At 38.6% G+C, this 23,792-nt stretch overlaps 1 protein-coding gene across 1 annotated transcript in view; it reads right to left on the minus strand.

Annotated features, from left to right (window-relative positions):
* Nucleotides 1-13,997, minus strand: part of LOC103181687 (uncharacterized) — a 34,428-nt gene extending 20,431 nt beyond the window's left edge. Inside the window, 1 exon segment of the mRNA NM_001292523.1 lies at nucleotides 13,952-13,997. Within this exon segment, the coding sequence (NP_001279452.1) occupies nucleotides 13,952-13,954 (3 nt within the window). The 5' untranslated portion in view covers nucleotides 13,955-13,997.
* Nucleotides 13,998-23,792: the final 9,795 nt, after the last annotated feature.

Below are 23,792 nucleotides of genomic sequence, written 5' to 3' on the forward strand. Positions count from 1 at the left end.
GAGCGGGCTTTCTGCCACTCTGCCCGCACCCTCTGGAACTCCATCCCGTGGTCCCTCCGCCTTGCCCCATCCCTTGCCTCCTTCAAGACCCATCTCAAGACCCTCCTCTTCGACCGTGCTTTCGATCTCCCTGCTTCCCCCCTGCCCTCCATCCTCCCCAGCCCCGATCCCCAGTTCAGGTCCAAAACTGACTATCCAGCGCCTTGGGACGTCCTCTCGACGTGAAAGACGCTATACAAATGTAATTTTGTTGTTGTTGTTGTCGGTAAATACTGCAAAAACATAATGTGCAACCCTGGTGCATCTTTATCCTTATGACAATGACAAACTTGACAATCAACACATCCAAACAAATTGTTAAAGGATTTATTACCATTAAGCTAACTTCTGTGCACCCAATGCTGAAAAAAATTAAATTTTACTCAATCCCCACATAAAAATACAGTAACTCAATTTCAGAGTTTTTCCTATGAAGTGCTTTGGGATGCACTCACAACATGAAAGATGCTATGTCAAATGTAAGGTTTATTTATTATTATTATTAATGCACAAAGTAAAAGTTACTGCGTTTAAAATGAACTGCGATTGTCATTATCAATTTCTTTTAGAATATCACTCATCACTATCTTCTTTCTCCTTGATCCCGTCACCTGCTACTTAGGTCACCATATTATTTCTGCTTTAGGTTAACATCCTTGATTCTTCCTTCTTTATCGCTATTTGTTGCTCCCCATCATATTTGTTAAGTACTTTGAGTTATTGATCTCAAGTGAAAGGCACAACTGTATACCTATGCAAGTTGTTGTTGCATGTACAGGAAATGTTTGTCCTAATTTCCCCAGATTCAGGTGAAGCTATCAATACTATGCAATCAACAAATAATATACCTGGATTCCCAACAGCAAAGTGTGAAATGTTATAACTAACCCAAATTCACAAGTATCCAAATATTAGTCTTACTTGTCTCTTAAATTATTAAATAAGCAATCCACAGGTTGTAATTCTCCATATAGAGAAGGGAATTTCTCCCGATGTCATGGCCAACAATTGCCCAATAAAATCATTAATTTCATGGCTGCTTATGGACATTACTGTGCAACTTGGTTGCTGCATTTGCCCCTAAAACACGCAATTACTCCACTTTACAGTATATCCTGTGAAGCATTTTGGGATGTTCTCACGACATGAACGGCATGATACCAAATGTAAAGATTATTATTATTATATTGACGAAGGACATTTCAAATATGTTCCAGAAGATGTGTGGAGGAGATAATTCACCGCAGTAGAACATTAATTCTCACAGCCATGGAGTGAAATCTGTGATAATATAGTGTATCGACTGTATATATAACTAATATATAACTGCATATGTAACTGTATGTATAATTGTGTACATAACTATATATTTGATATAAAACTATATATTAAACTGATATGAAACTGAACATATAACTATATATAATAGTAATCCTTGCACTTGATATTATCAGTTCTTTCAGACCTCTTAAAGTACTTCACAGAATATATAGTAAAGTGAATTGACTGTATATTTTGTGGGAGAAACGCAGCAGCCAATTATGCACAGCAGTGTCCCACAAACAGTCGTGGATTGAGTGACCAATTCATTATTATTTTTTTCAAGATTTTTTNCAGTGTAATAGGACCACTGCTCTTCTTAATATACATAAATGATCTAGACTTGGGTATAGCAAGTACCATTTCCAAGTTTGCGGACAATACAAAGTTAGGTAGGATGGTAAACAGTGAGAAGGATAGTAGCCAACTGCAGGAAGACATAAACAGAATGGTAAACTGGGCAGACACATGGCAGATGAATTTCAATGTGGAGAAATGTGAGGTATTGCATTTTGGAAGAAAGAATGAGGGGAGGCAATATAGGCTGGTAATACAATCTTAAGGGGGGTGAAGGAACAGAGAGACGTGGGAGTTCAGGTGAATGAATCCTTGAAGCTGGCAGGGCAGGTAGATAAAGCTGTAAAAAGGGCAAATGGGATTCTAGGCTTTATAAATAGGGGCATAGAGTACAAGAGTCAGGAGGTTATGATTAACCTATATAAAACACTAGTTAGGCCTCAATTAGAATACTGCGCCCATTTTTGGGCACCACACTATAGGAAGGATGTTAAGGCACTGGAAAGGGTGCAGAGGAGATTTACAAGGATGGTACCAGGAATGAGGGACCTTGATTATGAGGAAAGGCTGGAGAGGCTGGGATTATTCTCATTCGAGCAGAGAAGGTTACAAGGAGATCTAATAGAGGTTTTCAAAATCATGAGGGGATTTGATAGGTTAGAAAGGGAAAAACTGTTTCCACTGGTGGATGTGTTGGTGACTCGAGGTCACAGATTTAAAATAGTTTCTAAAAGAAGCAGAGGGGAGGTGAGAACAACTTTTTTCACGCAGCAAGTTGTTCGAATCTGGAATGCATTGCCTGAAAGGGTGGTGGAGGCCGATTCAATAATTACTTTTAAAAACGCGGTGGACGGGTATTTGAGGAGGACGGGTTTGCAGGGTTATGGGGAAAAGGCTGGGGAGTGGGATTGACATTACATTGCTCTTTTCAAAGAGCCGGCACAGACTTGATGGGCCGAATGGCCTCTTTTTGTGCGGTATGATTCTATGATTCTATGATTCTAAGGATTTATTACCCCCAGAAAAGCGATCCACCAATCGACTAACAACCGAGTTCCTACTTACCGCTAGGTAAACAAAGGCATGTGGAGTAAGGAAATTTTCCCTACATTTCGGCCTGCCAGGAATCGAACCAAGGTCTCTCGCTTGGGAGGCAAGTGCTCTAACCATTGAGCTACAAGATTCCTATATGTATATATATATAACCGTGTATATATAACTGTATATATAACTGCACAGTAGCACCTGCATAATGAGAAATAAGGGCTTGTTACACAGGAACTATATCACTTCACATCACTCCAAGTACCCACAACGTTCAATTATCAGTCTATGAAAACAGAGAACCAAAAAGAAAAGCCCTGATCATATTAGATTACAGTGCAATGCAACACGTCCAATCCTAAATCAGATCAATTCAACTTTAAAAAAGAGAACTACTGATCTTAAGAGGAAGGTGCTTTCCTTATTAACAATATTAGCATTTAAATAAGATCAGGACTATGGAGAAGTTGTTCCTAAGAATGCAGTGACTGGGTCACAAATGCTGTTGGTCGATGAGTTTTATTGCATGCTGTGAAATTCTCCTAACTCTGCACAGCACTCTTTTAAAAATAAGTGATAGCAATTGCCCCCTTTCCCGCAAACAACGGCTGCTATTCAGTTGGAATGACTTGATGCTGAAGTAATTTATCAATTTACGATTCAATTTTTTACATTTACGCATGCAGATTTTATGTATCAAACAGTGAGGATAAACAGAGTTGTTAGCTGATTACCTCTTAGGTATCACGGTTATTACTGAATGTTATACCATTTTCACTGCCTGTGGCATAATAATGAAATCAAATCGCTTACTTAATAAATATTCTACATAAATTCTCCACAAAATTTTCCAGTCATCAGTAATGGCTTCTCCAAATGTATTAGTACACTTTAGGTGATTAAATGTGGGTGACTTAAAATGTCAAACTATTACTGGCTTGATGTTTGCTACAGGCTTTTAAGGCAAGGTCATCTTCCTCATGGGGAATAATTTGCCTAATCAGGTGCTTTGTGCCTGCACAATGTTTGATGGGCTACCTCAAAGGTGAGAGCACTCTTACTCTGCTGAAAGAAAATCATTTCCTTCAATAACAAACACTCATTCACTATATTAGCTCAACAAAGATCTTCCACGGTGGAGCCCTGATACAATCACTTTCAATGGGGCCAGACCCCCGAACATTGACAACAGAAGAGCATTTCACTTCAACAGGCATTCTCTCTGTTTAAAACAAAATCAAGCATAAGAATTCACAGGATCAGAAAGATAATTGCAAACTGAGTGGGAATCTGTATTTGCAAACTTCAAGTCAAAACCAGTTTGAGAATATTTGCAATTTTGACCTCATTGTATTTCAGTAGAACCTTACTATAACACACTTAATTTTAATGGGGTTTGTGGTATGGACCTTGTCACTTATTTACCAAAAAAATCCAAAATGTGTGTTGGTTCCATCAGTGTTGCATCAAACACAAGCCTGCATATGGAAACCCAAAATGGCCGAATTCTGGGTCATCACGCATGTGGAAAGCACAGACAGTGACAAAAGTAGCAACCTGACAACCCGGAAATCAGCTACTGAATCGTAGATAGAGCCAAACATCTTAATGCATGAATACACACTGATCGATAACCATGTCCCATTTTAGTGCTGTTTGAGATTTTGTCACTTTATACCATGGCTCTATTCGTCTGCCCCGTGCTCATGGATGTAGCAGGTTTTTCTATCTTCCAGTATTGCCCCCTCCCTTTTAAACCCTTCCTCAAACAAAAAGCCCTAAATCCTTCCAAACTTTCCGGTTGTCGGCCCATATCTATACTGCAAATCCTGGAACTCATCATTGCTACCCAACTTCACTCCCATCTCTTTGTTCACTCCTTGCTCAATCTCATTCAGCCTGGTTTCCTCCAATGGCTTCTCCTCTCACCCGCACACTATCACCTGCTGTGTGCCTCAGCCTTCAATCCTTGGTCCACTTCTTTTCCTTATCTACATGCTCCCGTCAGTCACATCATCCGCAAACATGGACTAGGTTCCACATGTACGCAGATGACATTCAAATCTACCGCTCTACCTCTTCTTCCCTTGAAGAAGTCAACTGATGTTCTGGCCACTCAGCCATCAGATGATGGATGAACTAAACTTTCTTCAACTAACCATAGACAAGATGGAAGCTATCCTTCTCGGCACCTGACAACATCTCCTTGCTTCTGGCTATGACTTCCTTAACGTTCCTGTCTAACTTTTAAATCAGTGCACAGCCCTGGAATTTACAACAGCAACAACTTGGATTTATGTAGTGCCCTCCACGCCGGACAGCATCTCAGAGTGCTTCACAGAAACGGATCCGAGGCCGAGCCAGGGGGATGTGGAGGAAGGTGACCAAAGGCGCGGTCAAAAAGAAAGGTCTTCAGCCGAGACCTGAAGATAGGAAGAGAGGGGCGAGGTGAAGGGAGTGAGGAAGGGAGTTCCAGAGCCTCGGGGCATAGTGTCTGAAGGCAGGGTCACCAATGGTGGAATGGAGGATTTGGGGGACAAGGAGGAGGCCAGACCCGGTGCAGAGAAGGCAACGGGCACTGTTGTGAGGAGAGAAGAGGTCAGAGAGGTAGGGGGGGTGCAGAGGAGTGAAGGGATTTAAAGACAAAGATGAGGATCTTGAAGTCAATCCTCTCTGGGACAGGCAGCCAGTGCAGTCTGGCAAGGACTGGGGTAATCGGAGAGCAGAGTTTGGTGCGGGTAAGAATGTGGGCAACAGAGTTTTGGATCACCTGGATTTTATGAATGGTAATCGAGGGGAGACCGGCGAGGAGGGCATTTGAATAGTTCAGCTGAGAGGTGACAAAGGCATGGACCAGGATTTCAGCGGCTTTTGGAGTGAGGTATTTAGTTCAACCCTAAGCTCTCTCTGCTCCCTCAGCCACTCCATCTTTCTTCAAAAGCCACTGAACCTCCAGCCATCTCCTACTTCCCCTCCCCCCACTTCTCCTGTCCTGTGCCATCTCTGTAAAACGCTCAGAGATTTCTCCATGGGAATAATAATAATAATAATCCTTGCATTTGATATAGTGCCTTATCATGTCTTCCGAGACGTCCCAAAGCACTTCACAGAATATACTGTAAAATTAATTGACTGTATATTTTGTGGGCGAACCTATTTGCATTTAAATGGCGTGAAACCCACTACATAAATGCAAGTTGTATTATATACAGTAGCATGGGATCTATCATGCAACAATTGCTAAAATAAGCAATCTATTTGTTATTTTTTATAATGCGATTTGATGCATGGTAAATCCTTATATACAAACACTTTAATAACGGATTTTATAAGTCTTGTATATGATAATAAATTACAAAGGATGTACCAGAATCTCATTATTTTATGTCATTTTTTATTGCAGATTTCAGTGCATTCAATTTTAGGGTTTCACTTGTATGGCCCATCTGCAAATCTATCAAAAGTTAAATGTGAGAATGTATTGTTTAGTGCAAATGCTAAATAGAACATTCTCAATGTTTGATGCACGAATGAAATGCTAAGATAGTTAATTCATTTTTGTGTTTGAAAAATAGATCATTTATCTTTCTAACTGCTCATTTGTTAGGGACACTGTGACTTCTTGTTAACTCTCAAGCAGTTCTTCAGGGTTTTTTTCCAAAAGACTTGTCATCCATCAACAAAATGACATTGAATGATGGGGCACGTAGAAGATAAGAGATAAGCATATGCAATCAGTATCATGCAGTAACCGTTCATTCAGTCACTGTCAGCAACACAACTAATTTAGGCTCCTAAAAAAANGGAAGAAAAGCATTGCAACATATCTGGAAAATATTGATCAGAGTTTTCAAGGAAACACTCCACAAAGGCCACTCTGTCACAACGCTCATCAAGCCTTCAACTTTAGATGACCGATGTTAAAACTGACAATGGCTCATTTACTTGGGGTTTCTAATGAACATAAAAGGAGCATGGAATAAGGAAAGGCTATTTGGGTCATCAAATTGGATGTCCATTCTTTATCTGGGGTTCATGCTCCACAATGGGACTTGAACTCATAGTCAAGAATAACACTTCAGTAAAGTATTAGGGAAGGATTGCATTCTCAAAGTTGCTGTGCTTTGCATGAGATATTAAATCAAGATCCCATCTGTCTGATCAGATGGATGTTAAACATTGCCTGACATTATTTGAAAAGAGAAGGTAGCTTTTTCCAGCAGCTCAGCCAACAATCTTCTAGATCTGGCTTCATGCCTGTTTGTGGGGCTTTGCTGTCCATATAATGGCTGCTAGTTTGCCTTCAAATACACAATCACTGCATTTTACAGCAATTACCTGTGAAGGGCTTTGAGGATTTTTCATTACATGGGCTAAAATGATACAGTCACTAGTTTTATTTGAAACTTTTTGATTTAGTAGTCATTTGTATGTTTGTCCAGGTTCCTTCTTATTAGACATGTTTTCTTTCATCCACAGATAGTTATCTCCCTTATTTATCAGTTCCAGGTAAAGTGCCTTCAATACCAAGAACTTTACGGATATATTCATGATATGAATCAATATTTGGCCAACATTTTGCGCTTACAGAGGAAATAGGGAAGCACAAGGTGGAGCAGGTAAACAAAAGGATCTGGGTACAGGTACACAAATCAGTAAAGACTAGTTCACAGTTGCCTCATTTTCTAGGTCAGTCAGTTGCCTAGTTCACAGAGATTAAAAAAGTTTATTGGGATGTTGGGCTTTATCACAATTCTTGTACTTGTATACTTCCCTGTTCTTAAATTCTATATAAGAATCTACAGCACACATTAAACACAATATAATATTGTGTTTAACTTTGGAGCAATTTACAACTACAACAACTTGGTTTACACAGTGCCCCAGCAGGGGGGAGAGGGGAGGTTACCTTGGGCACGGTGACAGCAAGAGAAGCAAAAGTGAAGAGAATTCAAACTTAAAAAGAAGTTAATGCAAACAGCATGTGTTGAGGTCAATCTCAGACAGGGTGCACAATGGCAGACCACAGGTCTCCGCTCAACTCATGTTCGAGAAACCATCTCAATCCAAGAGACACTATACCAGAGCCAACAATTCACACTGCTGACTTCTTTGCTGTTCTGTGGGCTTTGGGCCATTGAGTCATTATCCCCAAATTTATCCAAACGGGTCCATAGCATCGACTGGCAAAGGATGGGCCACTCTTTGACAAGCAGAAAATGGACAGGAAACACAATGGTGAAAACAAACAAAACTAGGACAGAGTGAAAAAATGAGCTAAAACATTAATCTCTTTTAAGTGCTCCAAGAACAATTGTAGAGCCTCAGCTCCTGGACAAGCTGTGAAAGGCCGACTCAGCAACAATTGGGAATCAAAACTGCAACCACTCGTATTCACAGATTTTAGTCTAAGGTATAATGGATGTGTATTTTGAAGGCAAAAGCACAGTCTATTTGTGCACAGTATTTAAACAGCCAAGAAGCGAAAAACCAATTTTTTTCTGAAGGATTATTGGCCAGGACATCAGAGTAAACTCCTTTCTCTTTAATATCTGAACACTTGAACTGGCAGAGGAGACCTCAGTTTAATTTGTCATCCGAAGGACGGCAAGTCTGACAATGCTGAGTCTTGCAACGTTCCATGATCTGATATCAACCCACAACCAGTGCCACACACTCCTCACCAGGACAGAATCGAGCCTGTTCCTTTCTGATTACACTGTATAGATCATCAATTAATCTGATATACAGTAAATGCCTGATAACTTGACCATTGCTTAACTTATCACTATCAATGTGCTGTCATGTGCTTAACTTGCACTCCTGATAACTTGTCACTGAGCTCTTTTCCCTTGGAGTGATGAGTTATCAGGAGTTTACTGTATGTTCCATGACTTTCCAAGGGCCCCAAGAGCCATTGAAATCAGTGAGATTCCTCTGGGTATTCCGTATCTCACTAGGGTCACCCTTATTGTGAGTAAAGACATAAGAAGGGTGACCCTAGTGAAACCAAGAACCAGTCCGATAAATGGATTAAACCCATAAAGAATCCTAAATTCTGCAAGCTGACAGCTCAAGATTCCTAACATTTGCTACCTCTTTGAGGTTGTAAATGATATTTGTGCTTTGATTTATTAGAAGTGAAATATACCCACCAACAGAAGGCACTTGAAATTTGAGCAATAATGTTGACACAGTTGGATAATCTGCAAAGAAACTAAGATGGAACCTCAGAAAGACACTCAAACCATTCATCTCCAAAGTGTGAGAGATTTAAATACAGAATTCCTATTCAAGCAATTTCCATTGTTCCATTGTTCAAAAGGATGGATTAACAGTAAAATAGAATAATGATTCTTTATTCAACCTCATTCAGGCTGGAGAGTGAACAGTGAATAGTGAACAGCACAGTTTTTAAATTGGACTTCTCCACAGACATTTTCTAATAATACTCCTCAGCCCATCGCCCCACCACCTTTGCTCAGCTCCACTGGCTCCCTATCCCTCGAAGATCAAATTCAAGATCCTTGTCCTCACCTACAAATCCCGCCAAGGCCTCAGCTTTTTGAGACATTCACTTATGTGAAAAACACTATGTAACAAGAAATGTCAGTATAATACAGTATATATAAAATGCCTTTCACATCTCTATGAACTCCAGCAACCTGGCCACTGACTCGGCTCAGCGAATACTGGCCTGCTTCATGTCTACTGCCTGATCCATCCCACTATCAATGAGTGAGCTTTCAGCCATTCTGCCCCCACTCTCTGGAGTTCCATCCAGGAGTCCCTCTGCCTTGCCTGCTCCCTACCTACTTTTAAAGCCTGCCTTTATACTCATCTTTTTGACCATACATTTGGTCACCTTTACCTCTATCCACCCTCAGGTCCTCCCCACTCATTTTTTGGAGCTCAGTCAGTTGTGTGAAATGCTTTGAGAGATGAAAGGCAATATGTATATATATATATATACAATATATATATGTGGAAATTGTATTCTACTTATACAACTCAGAAATTCCAATTCATTAAATATCATTATCCATGCCAGAATCAAATTGAGTTGTTACTTTTTACAAAAGACTTATTTTTAATCAAATTAGTTGACAAAAATATCTCCAAAATGGTTATATTTCTGCTACAAAATTAATCATTCAGAATGGACACTACTTTAAGTTTGTGCAGTTATCAATATACATTGTTATAACAAACTCTGTTACATATGTTTATACGGCTTAAGAACAAATCTTATTATCAATCCACATTTTGTGTATATGAAATGAGGCAAAGAGACATTAATAAAATATCCAGGTGGGCTTCAGAATACTGACATTTCTTGTTGTATAGTGCTTTTCACAGAAGGTGAATGAATGTCTCAATGTGCTTCATAGAGACAACAGGGAGTTCTGCAGGAGAATTTAAAGGTGTTGACCTATGACATGGGAATGAGAAAGGTTTTTAAGATGGCTTTGATGACAGGAAGAGAAATGACAAGCAAAGGGATTTTGGGAGAGAGTTCTAGATTGGGAGCATTGTGGCTGAACAGTCGACTACCAATGGTGGGAAAGAGGTAGTGAGGAAAGAGCAGTAAAACTATATCAAATGCAAGGATTATTGTTATTATTATTATTATTGTAAACCTGAGTGAGAAAGCACTGGGCTCTGCCAGGATTATAAGGCTGGAGGAGTTGACAAAGGTGAGGATGAGCGAAGGAATAAAGGGATTTGAACGTCAGGATGAGAATCTGGGTAACCTGGCGAAGATGTGATCACTGGGCATGTGGATCCTGATGTGGCAGAGAATAGTGTTGCAGAGTTTTAGATAAGCTGGAGGGTGGACCTAGGGAGGCTGGTGAAAGAATTGTAGGTGTTTAACCTCAAGGTGATGTAGGTACGAGTGAGGGTTCCAGCTGAGGAGGAATTGATATAAGAGCACCATTTGGCAATATTCTGGAAATCAAACAAAGCATTTTTAATCAAGAGTCAAATGTTGTGATTGTAGCAGAACAGGAGTTCAAATAAAATGGCATGAAGTATCCAGGAGATTGATTAAGTTAAGAATCTTCTAGGACTTGATGTATGACAGTCACCGTGGTATTGAGGGTAGAGGTGAAGAGATAAAGTTTCTGTTGTAGACACATGTTTGGAAACTGACCTAATGACTGTGTTGATGTTGACAAGGAAGAGCGTATTGATAAGAAATAGGAGCGGAACAAGAATAAAGCATGATTTGATGGGCAAAGAAAGCAGGGTGGGGGGAAGAGAGGACTGAGGCAGCCAGATGGATGGCATGGATTTTGGACACAAGGAAGGACATGACCTTCTTGTATATTGAATAAAGTACTTAGCCCGATGTCCCATCAAGAGACTGAAACATAACAAGGTTTAAAAAAGAATTGGATAAACACTTAAGGAACAATATAAAAGTGCACAGAGAGTGAAGGGAAATTCGAATTAGAATAGCTAGCTTCAGTCATGGAATAAGTACCACCATGGACTCATTGGGCCAAATGATCTCCTCCTCTGTTGTAACTTCTGTGATTCTATGATATTAAATACCTCCAAATCATCAAACATCATTTGTGGATGCAACAGTCCTCCAAAATGTCCTCTTAGGCACAAAGCCTTACTTTCCCTTCCATACCACATATAACACTGCATTAGGATAAGGCACTTCAGATGAAAGATGTGAGTAGCAAATGGAATAAATACTGCTATAGCCTTTTCTCTGATTTAAATGCAATGATTATTTTTCACATAAATTTATCTTTGCTCCACAATAATTCACGTGCCTGAATCACCAAGTCCCTGTGAGAATAAAATAAAACATCCCTTTTCACATTCTTTTCCGCTTTGTTAATGCCTGTTAAATTATCAATCAACTTCCTTGTCTTATGGAGGCAATTGCTTTCAGCGTTGTGAGATTACAGTAGAGTGACACCTGGTGGGGGGATCACTGACATTTGCCTTGACTCTCAAAATCCATCAAGAAACCAAATAATAAAAGCATTACACATTGTCAATTTTGCATTCATTATCAGTATGACAACCCATGATGCTGAAATGCATTAAGATTTGACACAGTTTTAAAGCAAAACTTTACAACAGATGTCAGGCTCAGCAAGAAACAGTTAAACCATTAATTTAAATATGGGGCTCTTGGGCAGTTAATATATTAGTCCTCCCCCACCACACACGCAAACAAACTAAAAATACAACACATTATATCTCGCCGTGAAATCAAAGGTCAGGTTTATTCTCACTGAACAAGTGGCAGCTTTTTCGATTTGTGCTCACCAAGCTCAAAACATTGCAAGCAGGGCAAAGAAGGGTAAATCTATATAATTATAACCTATATTTTTCCAGCACCTTATATAATCACCTCATCGTGTTTCAAAGCACTTCAGCAGTAATTACTCTCAAGTGTAGTGACTTTCCAGGGAGAGCCATTTTGCACGTAGCAAGCTCCCACAAATAATCTTTGAGCTGAATAATCAATTAAACCAAGCTGACTTTATCTTCCTTATAATACAACAACTACAACAACAAATTGCATTTATATAACACCTTTCACATCAGGAGGACATCCCAAGGTACTGGATAATGTGCACCCAAGCCGAGGGTTGGGATCAGCGAAGGGTAGAGTGCACAGGGTGTGCAGAGGGAAGGTGGCCCAAACCACATTCAATTCTTGAGATGGGCCTTGAAGGAGGGCAAAGTGGAGAGGCACAGGGATGGAGTCTAGAGGTTGGGGGCAGAAAGGCTGAAGACCCAACCGCCGATATTGGAGCAGGCAATGCAGGGGATGTGGAGTAGACCATTGCTTGCCGAGGAGAGGGAGTGAACAGGTTGGTGATGTTCTAATAGGCTTAATAGACAGGGAGACCCAACTCAATCTTTTCAGAAGATTGAAAATGTCAAGCCCCTACCTGGGGCTTGAACCCATAGCCTTCTGGCTCAAAGGTAATCGTGCTACTAACTTGTTGTTGTTGTTGAACCCACCTGACACCTAATTACAATAAAACCACAAAACACACAGTCACTACACTTTACATTAAATCTTGTGAAGCACTTTGAGACATCCTCCCAACATGAAGGGTACTAACCAAATGTAAGGATCATTATTAGCAGAAGAAATAATATATACCATGCATGACTTGCTTTAAAATTCAGTTGATCAGGCGCATGGATCTTTGGAGTGTTACCAAATGATCTATCTGTACCTACAGGGTACATTTACAGATATACATAAATATGGTCTTTGGAGTGTGCCATTAACCAGATGTTGGTGGCAACGTTTGTTAATGTTACAAAACAAGAAGATAGATCACTTGGAATATGATTTTTTTTAAAAATCATTGATTTCACAAACACCTGTAACACTCACAAACCGCCCAGTGCCATATTCTGCACTGAAGTATTTTCTTCAATTAAAAATTCCTACTCTTGTGAGCTGCTCCAATTAATCAGTGAGCGGGTGGATTAAATGTACGATCGATAGACCAGGGAGATTGCAGTTTGTGTGGTTGTGGGGCAACCATACAATTTGGCAATATGATATAGGAGTTAGGAGAGGGGAAATTATTCAGGGATCCTGATCCTTATTCTTCTTTAAACAGCTCTTATTGTACGTGCACACACGAGGACTTGATTCAGCACAACACAGTTATTCTCTCTGATCAGTTTGATTTTAGTGAAGAAGAACTGTGTGTGTGGATGGGGGGAAGGGGGGTTACAGTAGTAATCAAAGACACCATCTCTGGTTCATTTTTCACAGCTCTCCTGAATTATGCAAAATAAACCAGGGATGGCATTCTTGATTACTAATGTAACACCACCCCACCAACACCACCACAAACACATACACCCAACACAGACTGAAAAATGTGAATGACTGGTGAGAACTGGCAGAACATAACTTCCTACTTCTTTCCAGCCTGAGCAGATATCCTTAACTCCTACCCTTTGCTTTCAGTTTCCTAACTATTCTTTAATCCATTCTGCTACCAGTGCCACAAATCCACAAAACCCTTATGTGTCCAAGGGCCTTGGAGACATCCTTTGGAAGTGAAAGACATTGTATAAACGTAGTTTGTTGCTGTGTATTTTGTGGGCCAAAGATCCTTTTCTGGTTCCATGAGGTCCTTTGCCCTTAGATCTGCTTTCAGAAGCTCCAAAACGTTGCTTTTTACAAAAAAAAGCTTAAAAAATGATATTGAATAAGAAAAGCATAAAACAGAAGTTTACTTACCATGCCTGACCCTCAACTCCTGTCTGTACACAGCCGAACACAAACTGAAAGAGTTGTTTTTTCACTGACTCCAGCAAAGGTTACACGTTGTGTAATACCGACTGTTGCAGCAATGTGTCTGCAAAACAGTAAATGATTAACTTTTTTAAAACAGAAAGTATGAATGCAACATTTAAAATATGTATGCATGAAGTATGGATAGTATTATTAAAACTGAGGTTCGATTAACAAGATTCATAGATGAAAGGGGTTTAAACCCACAGCCTTCAAACTCAGAGGAGAGAGTGCTACTGAGGGAGCTAGGCTGACACCCAAGTTTCTAAACTTTTATTGCATCTTCGTATTAATTTGAAAGGTGTCATAAATTTTGGACAAATTATCGACCTGCTACTGTGCTGCACAGATACCAGATTATTCTTGGGGTCACTTTTCTCACTCTCTCCTTTCCCAAAGGCACTGATTATTTGTAGGGTACAGTTGTGGTTAATGCATAAATAATGTACACATATAATATTTTCTTGACGTGTGGAGGGGGTATCACATTCTTCCTGACTGCAGAAGAAGGAACCATGGATGTTATATAAGCTGAATTTTGGCTGAAAAAAAATATTGCTGCAAGCTTTCATATTAACATCAAACTATGACCATATCGTAAATCCTTCCTTATAATTTACATGAAAACTAAGAGTAAAATAAATATTAAGTATCCGATGAGAGCATGGCAATGAAAATATAGAGATGTGCACTATGTGAGACTTGAGGCTTGCCTTACAGCTCCACACTGAGTGTGTACGTATTTTGACAGCCAAAGCTAGACATTTGACTGCCTGGAACAGCTTGAGATATAAAACCAAATTGCAATGTCAAGCTTCTTCATTTACTGGTAAACACTGCCACCTGCTGGCAACAGATTGCTTTACAGGACACAAGAACATTTTGGGACATTGCCAACAACAATAATAATAATCGTTACATTTGATAATAATAATAAATAATAATCCTTGCATATGATATAGCGCTTTTCACGTCTTTGATAGTCTCAAAGCCCTTCACAGAATATACTGGAAAGTGAATTGACTATTATTGTGGGTGAAGTGCGGCAGTCAATTGCGCACAGCAGTGTCCCACAAACAGTCGCGGATTGAGTGACTAAATTACCGTTTTTATTTTTTCTTCAGGGATTATTATCAGGCGTGTGGAGTACGGAAACTTGCCCAAGGTATCGCCCTACCGGGAATCGAACCCTGGTCTCTCATTTGCGAGGCGAGTGCTCTAACCACTGAGCTACAGGACTCCACTTGATAGAGCGCCTTATCACATCTTCGAGACATCTCAAAGCACTTCACAGAATATCCTAAAAATAATCCTTGCATTTGATGCATTTATACTAATAATAATCCACGTCTTATCATATCTTTGAGACGTCTAAAAACGCTTCACAGAATATACTGTAAAGTGAATTGACTTTATATTTTGGGGGTGAAACAAATCATCCCTTTTAGTTTTTTCCAAAAGGACAATATTTAGATGCCAGCCCATCCCTTTAATTTAAGTGTTTAAAACTCGCGCTTCAAGTTGTACATCTTCAATAGATACATTTGCAGGACACATTTTATTGAGAGAACATGATGCAAAGAATTAGTTATGTTGCTCAGTAAAGTTACAGATGTTGTGTTTATGAGAAGAAAATCACACCAAAAGTGTCTGCAACATGGTAGTAATTTTAGCAACCAGTATGAAGGTTATCCCATATATTCCTACATCGTTTAAAGCATAACTCATAATATCTATGTGTCAGCCTAGCTCAGTTGATAGCACTCTTGCCTCTGAGTCAGAATGTTTGTGGTTACTTCAAACAAATGGCCCTTCATTTTGTGAGGGATTCAAGATTGTTAGTGGAGCATAAGACGTTTTGCCTGCAAATACACAATCAATACACTTGATAGAATAATCATGTGAAGTGTTTTGAGACTTTTGATTAAGTAATAAGGCGCTATGTCAAATGCAATGATTATTGTTATTTTATTAGGAAAGGAAGAAATCAATTAGGCTTGATAATCATGCTCATTGCCAAATCTATTTATCTACCCACTTCTTGCTGTACCTCTCAATGTTTTTCTGTTACTGTGTCTGGTTGTCTATTGAACCATTTTAGTTTTAGTCACCTTTCCTAAAATCATGGAAACTACAGTACTGAAGAAGGTCTTGTCAAGCTCATCAGGCCTGATTCTTGCTGTTCTATTGGAGCTACCTACTCTAATCCCAATACCCTACTTTTCTCTCATACTCTTTCATAATGTTTGTCTTCAGAAAAGCAGAAGGCTTAACAATTGTTCAGAGAATGGTTGCACTTTAGATGTCCAACACCCCCAGCACTGTGTTGCAGTGTCACCTTAGACTATATGAGTTCCAAAAAGATGAGAGTGCTACCAACTGAGCCAGGCTAACACTAAAACAACAATGCAGAAACTATTCTATTTAACAACCCCCGCAACTCCTCACCTAAGATACATTTTTTGCTCTTATGTAATCTGTGTGGTTCATAACTCATGGTTTACACTCAGTAGTGCATGACTCCACAACTGGCCAACAGAACCATTCACCCTGGTGTTAGATAATTATCAACATGTAAATTTATTTAGCAGGATTTGCTTTTAAAGCTTCTGGGACTGTTCTCTCACACATTCTCTCATGCACGGTCAGAACATGCTCAGAAATTCCCCCTACAATTCTTAAAGGCTCTAGTATGTAAGCATAAGTTCCAGAAATTTAAATCTTGCCTGAAAAAACGTGGACTCCTGTAGGTCAGTGGTTAGAGCACTTGCCTCACAAGCGAGAGACCTGGGTTCGATTCCCAACAGGGCGAAACGTTGGCCAAGCTTCCTTACTCCACACTCCTGTTTACCTAGCAGTAAGTAGGAACCCAGTTGCTAGTTGATTGATGGATCGCTTTTCCGGGGGCAATAATTCCTTCAAAAAAGTTAAATAAATAAAAAATAAAAATTTGTCGCTCAATCCATGACTATTTGTGGGACACTGCTGTGCGCAATTGGCTGCCATGTTTCACCCACAAAACATACAGTCAATTCAGTTATCAGTATATTCTGTGAAGCGCCTTGAGACGCTTGAAGACGTGGTAAAGCACTGTATCAAATGCAAAGATTATTATTATTATTACTCAATTTTTGAACAACAATCATGTTCATATAACTATTATAACTATTCTATTATATTATTGCTATTCTTGTACTTTGATCATGATGAATAATCTGACAATAGTTTGAAAATGTTCAGAATGCATTCTTTTATGCTTTCTTGTGTTCCTTCTGAGATTAATGTTTTTTAAGTATTTTCCGTAGATAGGACCCTCGATTTCAACCATATTAGGACATTCAGAGTTTACAAATCACATTGGAATTTCTCACACATGTAAACATGTCAAGCACCCAATTGACAGCCGTTTCTTGCAGTACATAATAAAACTGGGAAAATTAGGATGTATTTTGTAGGTGAATGAATGATGAATAATAATGAATTACATCATTAACAATTGTGTGCCCAGGTGGGAGATACAATTGATTCAGTAGCCTCTGGTTAGGGAGAGAAAAATCAATAAAAATGTCACTGAAACACATCAAAGCTTTTTTGGGGAGAAAAGTTGGAACTATGGTCCTACGGATACATTAGAATACATTAGAATATACAGAAACACCCATTCGATCCAACTGGTCTATGCCGGTGTTTATGCTCCACATGAGCCTCCTCCTGCCCTCCTCAACTAAGCCTTCAAGCATTCCTTTCTCCCTCATGTACCTATCTAGCTTTCCCTTAAATACATCTATGCTATTTGCCTCAACAACTTCTTGTGGTAGCATGTTCCACATTCCCACTACAACAACAATAACAACTTGGATTTATATAGTGCCCTCCACGCCGGACAGCGTCTCAGAGCACTTTACAGTAACGGATCCCGGGACCGAGCCAGGGGGAGGGGGATGGGGGAAGGTGACCAAATTGCTGCGCGCAATTGGTTGCCGCATTTCACCTACAAATATACAGTCAATTCACTTTACAGTCTATTCTGTGAAGCGCTTTGAGACCTCTAGAAGATGTGAACTGCGGCTGTATCAAATACAAGGATTATTATTATATTTTCAAGAGAAGAGTCCAAGCATGTTCAGCCTTTCCTGATAGGTATAACCTCTCAGTTCTGGGATCATCCTTGTGAATTTCCTTTGCACCTTCTCCAGCGCCTCTCCATCCCTTCTATAATGTGAGGACCAGAACTGTACACAGTATTCTAAATGTGGTCTAACCGATGTTCTATAAAAGTTTACCATAACTTCTCTGCTTTTCATTTCTATCCCTCTAGAAATGAACCCCAATGCCTGGTTTTTTTTTATGGCCTTATTAACCTATGTTGCTACTTTTAGTGAATTGTGTATGTATACCCCAAGATCACTTTGCTCCTCTACCCCATTTAGGTTTTTATTTTCCAGGATGTATGTGAATTTCTTATTCCTTTCCTCCAAAATGTACCACCTCACATTTTCCTACATTGAAATGCATTTGCCATTTAAATGCCCATTCAGCAAGTCTGGATAGGATCAGTGTCCAGGCACCCCCATTAGGCTGAACCCCCATGACATTTGTGGGGATCAAATAGCCTTCCACCACTCACTATTAAATTACAGACATGAAGAAAGACAATTCGGATGAGATGCTGGAGGGTTTCTGGTTCCAATAGAACCATATCACAGGGAAGGAAAAAGGAGGAAAGAGAAATTTGGAGAAGTGGGAGAGAAAAAATTGTCATTCAAAACTTTAGTTGAAAAGATTTTTTTGGCTATTGTTGCATTGAATCTTTAGTTTTGACACAATTTTAGTTGTTTCTGAGGGAGACCCGAGCATGAAAAACCACCAGATGGCAATAAAGAGCAAGCATGTAGGAGGGGAGTGAAAGAAGCATGTTTCTTATGCAAAGGTGTGTGGCATGAACAGTTGGTTGGTAAGTTGTTTGGGGAGAGACACATTCAGAGGAGACCAGCATATTTATACAAAAGCATATCTGGTGTGTCCCACTTGTTGAAGGGGTCATCTGCTGTGTTCTGAATTTCATTCACATAAAAGTTTCTAATAGGATAGCAATTTCTGATTAGCGAAGATTGCATTTTCAACTTTATTAGGCAACAATGGCAAGAATACAATACAATACAAAATTACATTTGTATAGCGCCTTTCATGTCGGCAGGACGTCCCAAGGCACTGGACAGTCAGGGATTTGGAAACAATAACTTTTTTTGCAATTGAAAGTATCTTTTGTACAAAGTTATGTAATGAACATTGAATAAACTCATCCCTGACAATATTTGTACTCACGTTCAAAGGTTAAAAACTAGGTTAAGATCTCAATGTATATTCCTGCAAGTACCATCCAATCAACTAATATTTCAATAGAAGTCTTAGATTGTATCCATAGGAGCATAGTTTCAACTTTTCCCCCAAAAGTTTTCTGGTGACGTTTTATTTTGTTCAGCACTTGTTTCTCTTGCTGAAGGCTTGGGTAATAATACCTTAACATCTCAAAGTGCTTAAGTAATGACTGTCAAGTGTATTGACTGTTTTTGTAGGCAAACATGGCATGGAGTAAAGTTCCACAAACAGCAATAAAATGAATGACCAGTTGAATTAAAATAGAAGATTGATGGTCAGGATCACAGAAGAACCTTCCATTGGAAATAATAAGAATGATAATGTCCTCCCTGAAGAAATGCAGACAGCACCATTTGATTCAAAAGACAATGCAGTTCTCTCTCAGTACTGCACTATGTGACAAATAGTTGCATAAATATTTTCTAAAATATCCAAAAGAATAAAACATTGATTCCATCAAGGATGCATTAATGTATTGTCTTAGCATGCAGTTAGGAACTTTAGTGGAACTACAATAATTATAATAATAATATTAATATAATCATCTGCTGCTGCTGGCTACAGCTGTCAATCAATTGTGATTTCACTTCTCCCATTCCCTCCTTTGTTCTTCCACATTCATCTGCCCATCTACACCCCAGAGTTGTTCATGTCTGAATGGAGCCATTACACCCACTTTTCTTTCAACATGTGCCAGAGAATGTTTGTCTGCAGCAATGTGTTACACCATCTCTGGCTAAGAACGTATGGCTGTTGGATATCAATTTGATTTCACTTGCAACCTTTAGTGAGGTGCATTTAACGATGTGTTGCCAGTTTTCATACCATGATTTTCAGAACTATGTGTGATAAATAATTGTCACCATTTATTTCCCTCTGCAAATCATTCATTTCTTATTATACAAGCACAACAATTGGAAACAAGTGTTGCGAGGTGATGCCCCAAATAGCATTATTCTGCACCCAGTGTTTGTTGAATTTTAACAGATGTTTTTACAACTGCTAACATCTGGTCCAACTGATAAAGAGACCCAAACAATAACAGGAGGATTGAACCTATACAATTGGACTCTTTGTGAGATTTCTAACTAAACAGAAGATCAATTATGATAATTCTCAAAGAAAGATTTCTTAAGAAGTTACAAGACTAATATGGTTCAAGAGTTTCCTTCCTGAACCTAAAAATGGAAGCATTTCCTCTCTCATTCAGACTGAGGTTATGCTGTTAATTTGTAAAGCTTGAAAATAAAATTGCAAAATGCTCTCATGAATTAAAAGATTGCCAAATATTCCTAATACTGAGCTCCATCTTCACACAGGGATATTTCAACATGCCTTTGTTAGCAAAATGATGGTGGTGAAATGCCAGATTATTCCATTTTGTTTTACTGTTCATTTGCAAATGCTCTGTGATGGTGCTCCAGACTAAATTGTATTGCAATTTAGTCACCAGAAAAAATGTACAGAAAATGAAATATTAAACATTAATTATATTAATGACAATAATAGATTACAAAGATTGAAGTTTGAATTTATATAAAGACAATCTTACTAAGCTATATATTGCTAGCTGGGAGATCAGGAGCTGGTCTTTTTTGAGATGTCTTGTTGAACCATTTTATTGCTTGAAAGCTGGTTCCCTTTATGAAAAGCTGCAGAGATCCCCAAGAACATTGACCCAAGACTATTTGTTGGCAATAATAATTATAATAATCCTTGCATTTGATATAGCTCCTTATCACATCTTCTGGACATCTCAAAGCACTTCACAGACTGTAAAGTGAATTGACTGTTTATTTTGTGGATGAAATGCGGCAGTCAATTGAGTACAGCAGTGTCCCACAAATAGTCGTGGATTGAGTGACCAATTTTTTTTTAACGAATTATTATGCCCTAATTATCTGTAACGTAACAATATTTTTCTAGGACCCATTTGACCAGTTATTCAATAACATTTTAAATGTTTTGAGATGTTCACCTTATATAAAAGGTGCAGTACAAGTTGTTATTGTAAACCATCACTGTGAGCAATGCAGTGCAGAAAGAGAGCAGCATTTGCTAAAGTTTGCAAATTGACTAGCCCCCCCAAAAAAACATTTATTTCCCTGCCCCAATCATTACTTTTGATTACTTTGATAAGCATTTTTAGATGTTTTGACATAAGTAGCTATAAAAATGCAATTTTCCCTGCCAAGTTTTCTGTGCAATATAAACAGGAATAACTTAATATGTAATGGTCATCAAACAGGGTATTTCATAGCTATTTTTAATTGAAGCTGCTCTGATGTACCCTTTGAATAATAAACCCAGCTTCAGTGAAGCATTCTTCTGCTCTGCGAGGACTATCCATATTGACCTACAAAGTCAACAGCAAAAGGCACCACAGGAGTCAAGAGCAGCCGTTATTTTATAATGCAGTTAAAACTGCAACAAGGAACGCATTGTATGCAAGATTATCCTAAGAAACAATGTCGCTATTAATGGATGATTAATAAACAATGGCTGCAAAGAGTAAAGGAGACTACTTGTGTATGTATTCTGTCCTCCTATGCGTATGTTGTGTATGTGGGTGGGTGGGTGGTTGGGAGAGTAAAAGAGCAGACCCTAGTTTTGAGTGACAAACAAACCAAATGGTTTAAACCAGTTGTATGAAATAATTTAAGTTACTTCTGAGGTCCAACATACCGACCTAAAGCTATGTGAGTGATTGCACAATAACAACAAAACTTGGAACTCTGATACTAAGAGGTGTATATATGAATATAATAATAACAAATCAGGATGTAAAATTTTAAGGAGTTATCTGCAAAGCTCAAGCAGGGCAACCAAATTTTTTCCCCATTCATGCATGGAATAAAACCTTAATCTTGCAGATGCAAAACAAGTTGTCATCCTTTGTTAATGGCCTTGGAAGCCATTGGAAATAGAGAAAACAAGGAATACTTTGTCTTTTCATGATAATACCACGATGCTCTATTATATACTGGTAGGCTTCTGAATAAGAATCTCGTCTATTTGAGTTGAAAATTTTCGGTTTGTAGTTGTGTACATATACAACTGGGTGCATAGTACATAATTTTCCCAGAAAGAGAAGGACTTCTTCCTTACTGTCCCATAGATGAAAATAAATTTCCCTTCTGTCTAGATTTACTCCATTTATTTAATATTTCGGAATAATCAGAATTTGGCAAATTGTTAAATTTTAACTTTAAAGTCAGTTTTCTATAGTTCTTTAAGCCAGCACTACACTTTATACAGTAGTTTATCCTGTGAAGCACTTTGAGGGGTCCTCCCGATGTGAATGGAACTATATCAAATGTGAGGATTATTTATTTCTTGGGTTGAATATATCTTTCTTCTGTTTCCATTATATCTTCTAGATGTTTTTACTCCTGTATAAACAATAGCATATTTTCATACTCCTTTTGCTTGTTTTCTTTGACCTGCTTAAAAGAAAACAACTGATACTAAACATGTATAATCTCAAAGCTTTTAAATAACACTAGCAATTCTTGTAAACAATGCATTTTCCCTGCATTTTTCATGGGTTTCCTGTGCTTTCTTCCTTTCTCTTCTTTTGTCACATTTTCCTGTAGATAACCAGCTTTCCTTGTTTTCCTTCCTGAATCATGAGACAGATCATTTTTCATATCAAGAACAGAGATTACTGCAGCTATGAGGCCATTCCATTAAAATTTTTCCAGTTGTTTTGTCTATGGAGGGCTCCGGTAGACACGAATGCTTTCTTGAAATATTCAAATAATTATTTTGTAAATACTGTTTAGTTTTAAAACTATCCCGAGTAAACCTGTTCAACTTTTGTCTTCCCGCTTTTATTGGACGCCACGATATGATAATGCAAAACAAGCTCCTGTATCCCAACAAAAATATCGCAGCTACATATTTTGATGAAAACAACACCCAGCTTTTCCTGTTGCATAAAGAGCAATTGTTCTTTATTTACAGTGTGTTGTCATGTATTGCTGTCATGGTATACAGGATAAAGTAATTTACATTTTTGCACCTTCTCAAGTCAAAACAAAAGCACTTCAGTGAAATTACTGTCACATCCAGTAAAGAAAAATGTGGCTGTAATTTTGAACACAACAAAGAGCCACGTTAAGTGAATTGTTAATCCTTGCATTTGATACAGTGCCTAATAACGTGTTCAAGACATCTCAAAGCATTTCACAGAGTATACTGTAAAGCAAATTGACTATATATTTTGTGGCAAAACACAGCAGCCAATTGCATACAGTAGTATCCACAAAAGGTCGTGGATTGAGTGACCAAATTATTATTATTTATTTATTGTTGGTTAGAACACTGGGAAAACTGTCTTCTCTTTCTAAATAGTATCACGGGATCAACAAAACCACTTGAAGAACGGGACCTCAGTTTAATATCT

Source organism: Callorhinchus milii, unplaced genomic scaffold (assembly GCF_018977255.1).
Source record: "Callorhinchus milii isolate IMCB2004 unplaced genomic scaffold, IMCB_Cmil_1.0 Scaffold3, whole genome shotgun sequence".
NCBI classification, from domain to species: Eukaryota; Metazoa; Chordata; class Chondrichthyes; order Chimaeriformes; family Callorhinchidae; genus Callorhinchus; species Callorhinchus milii.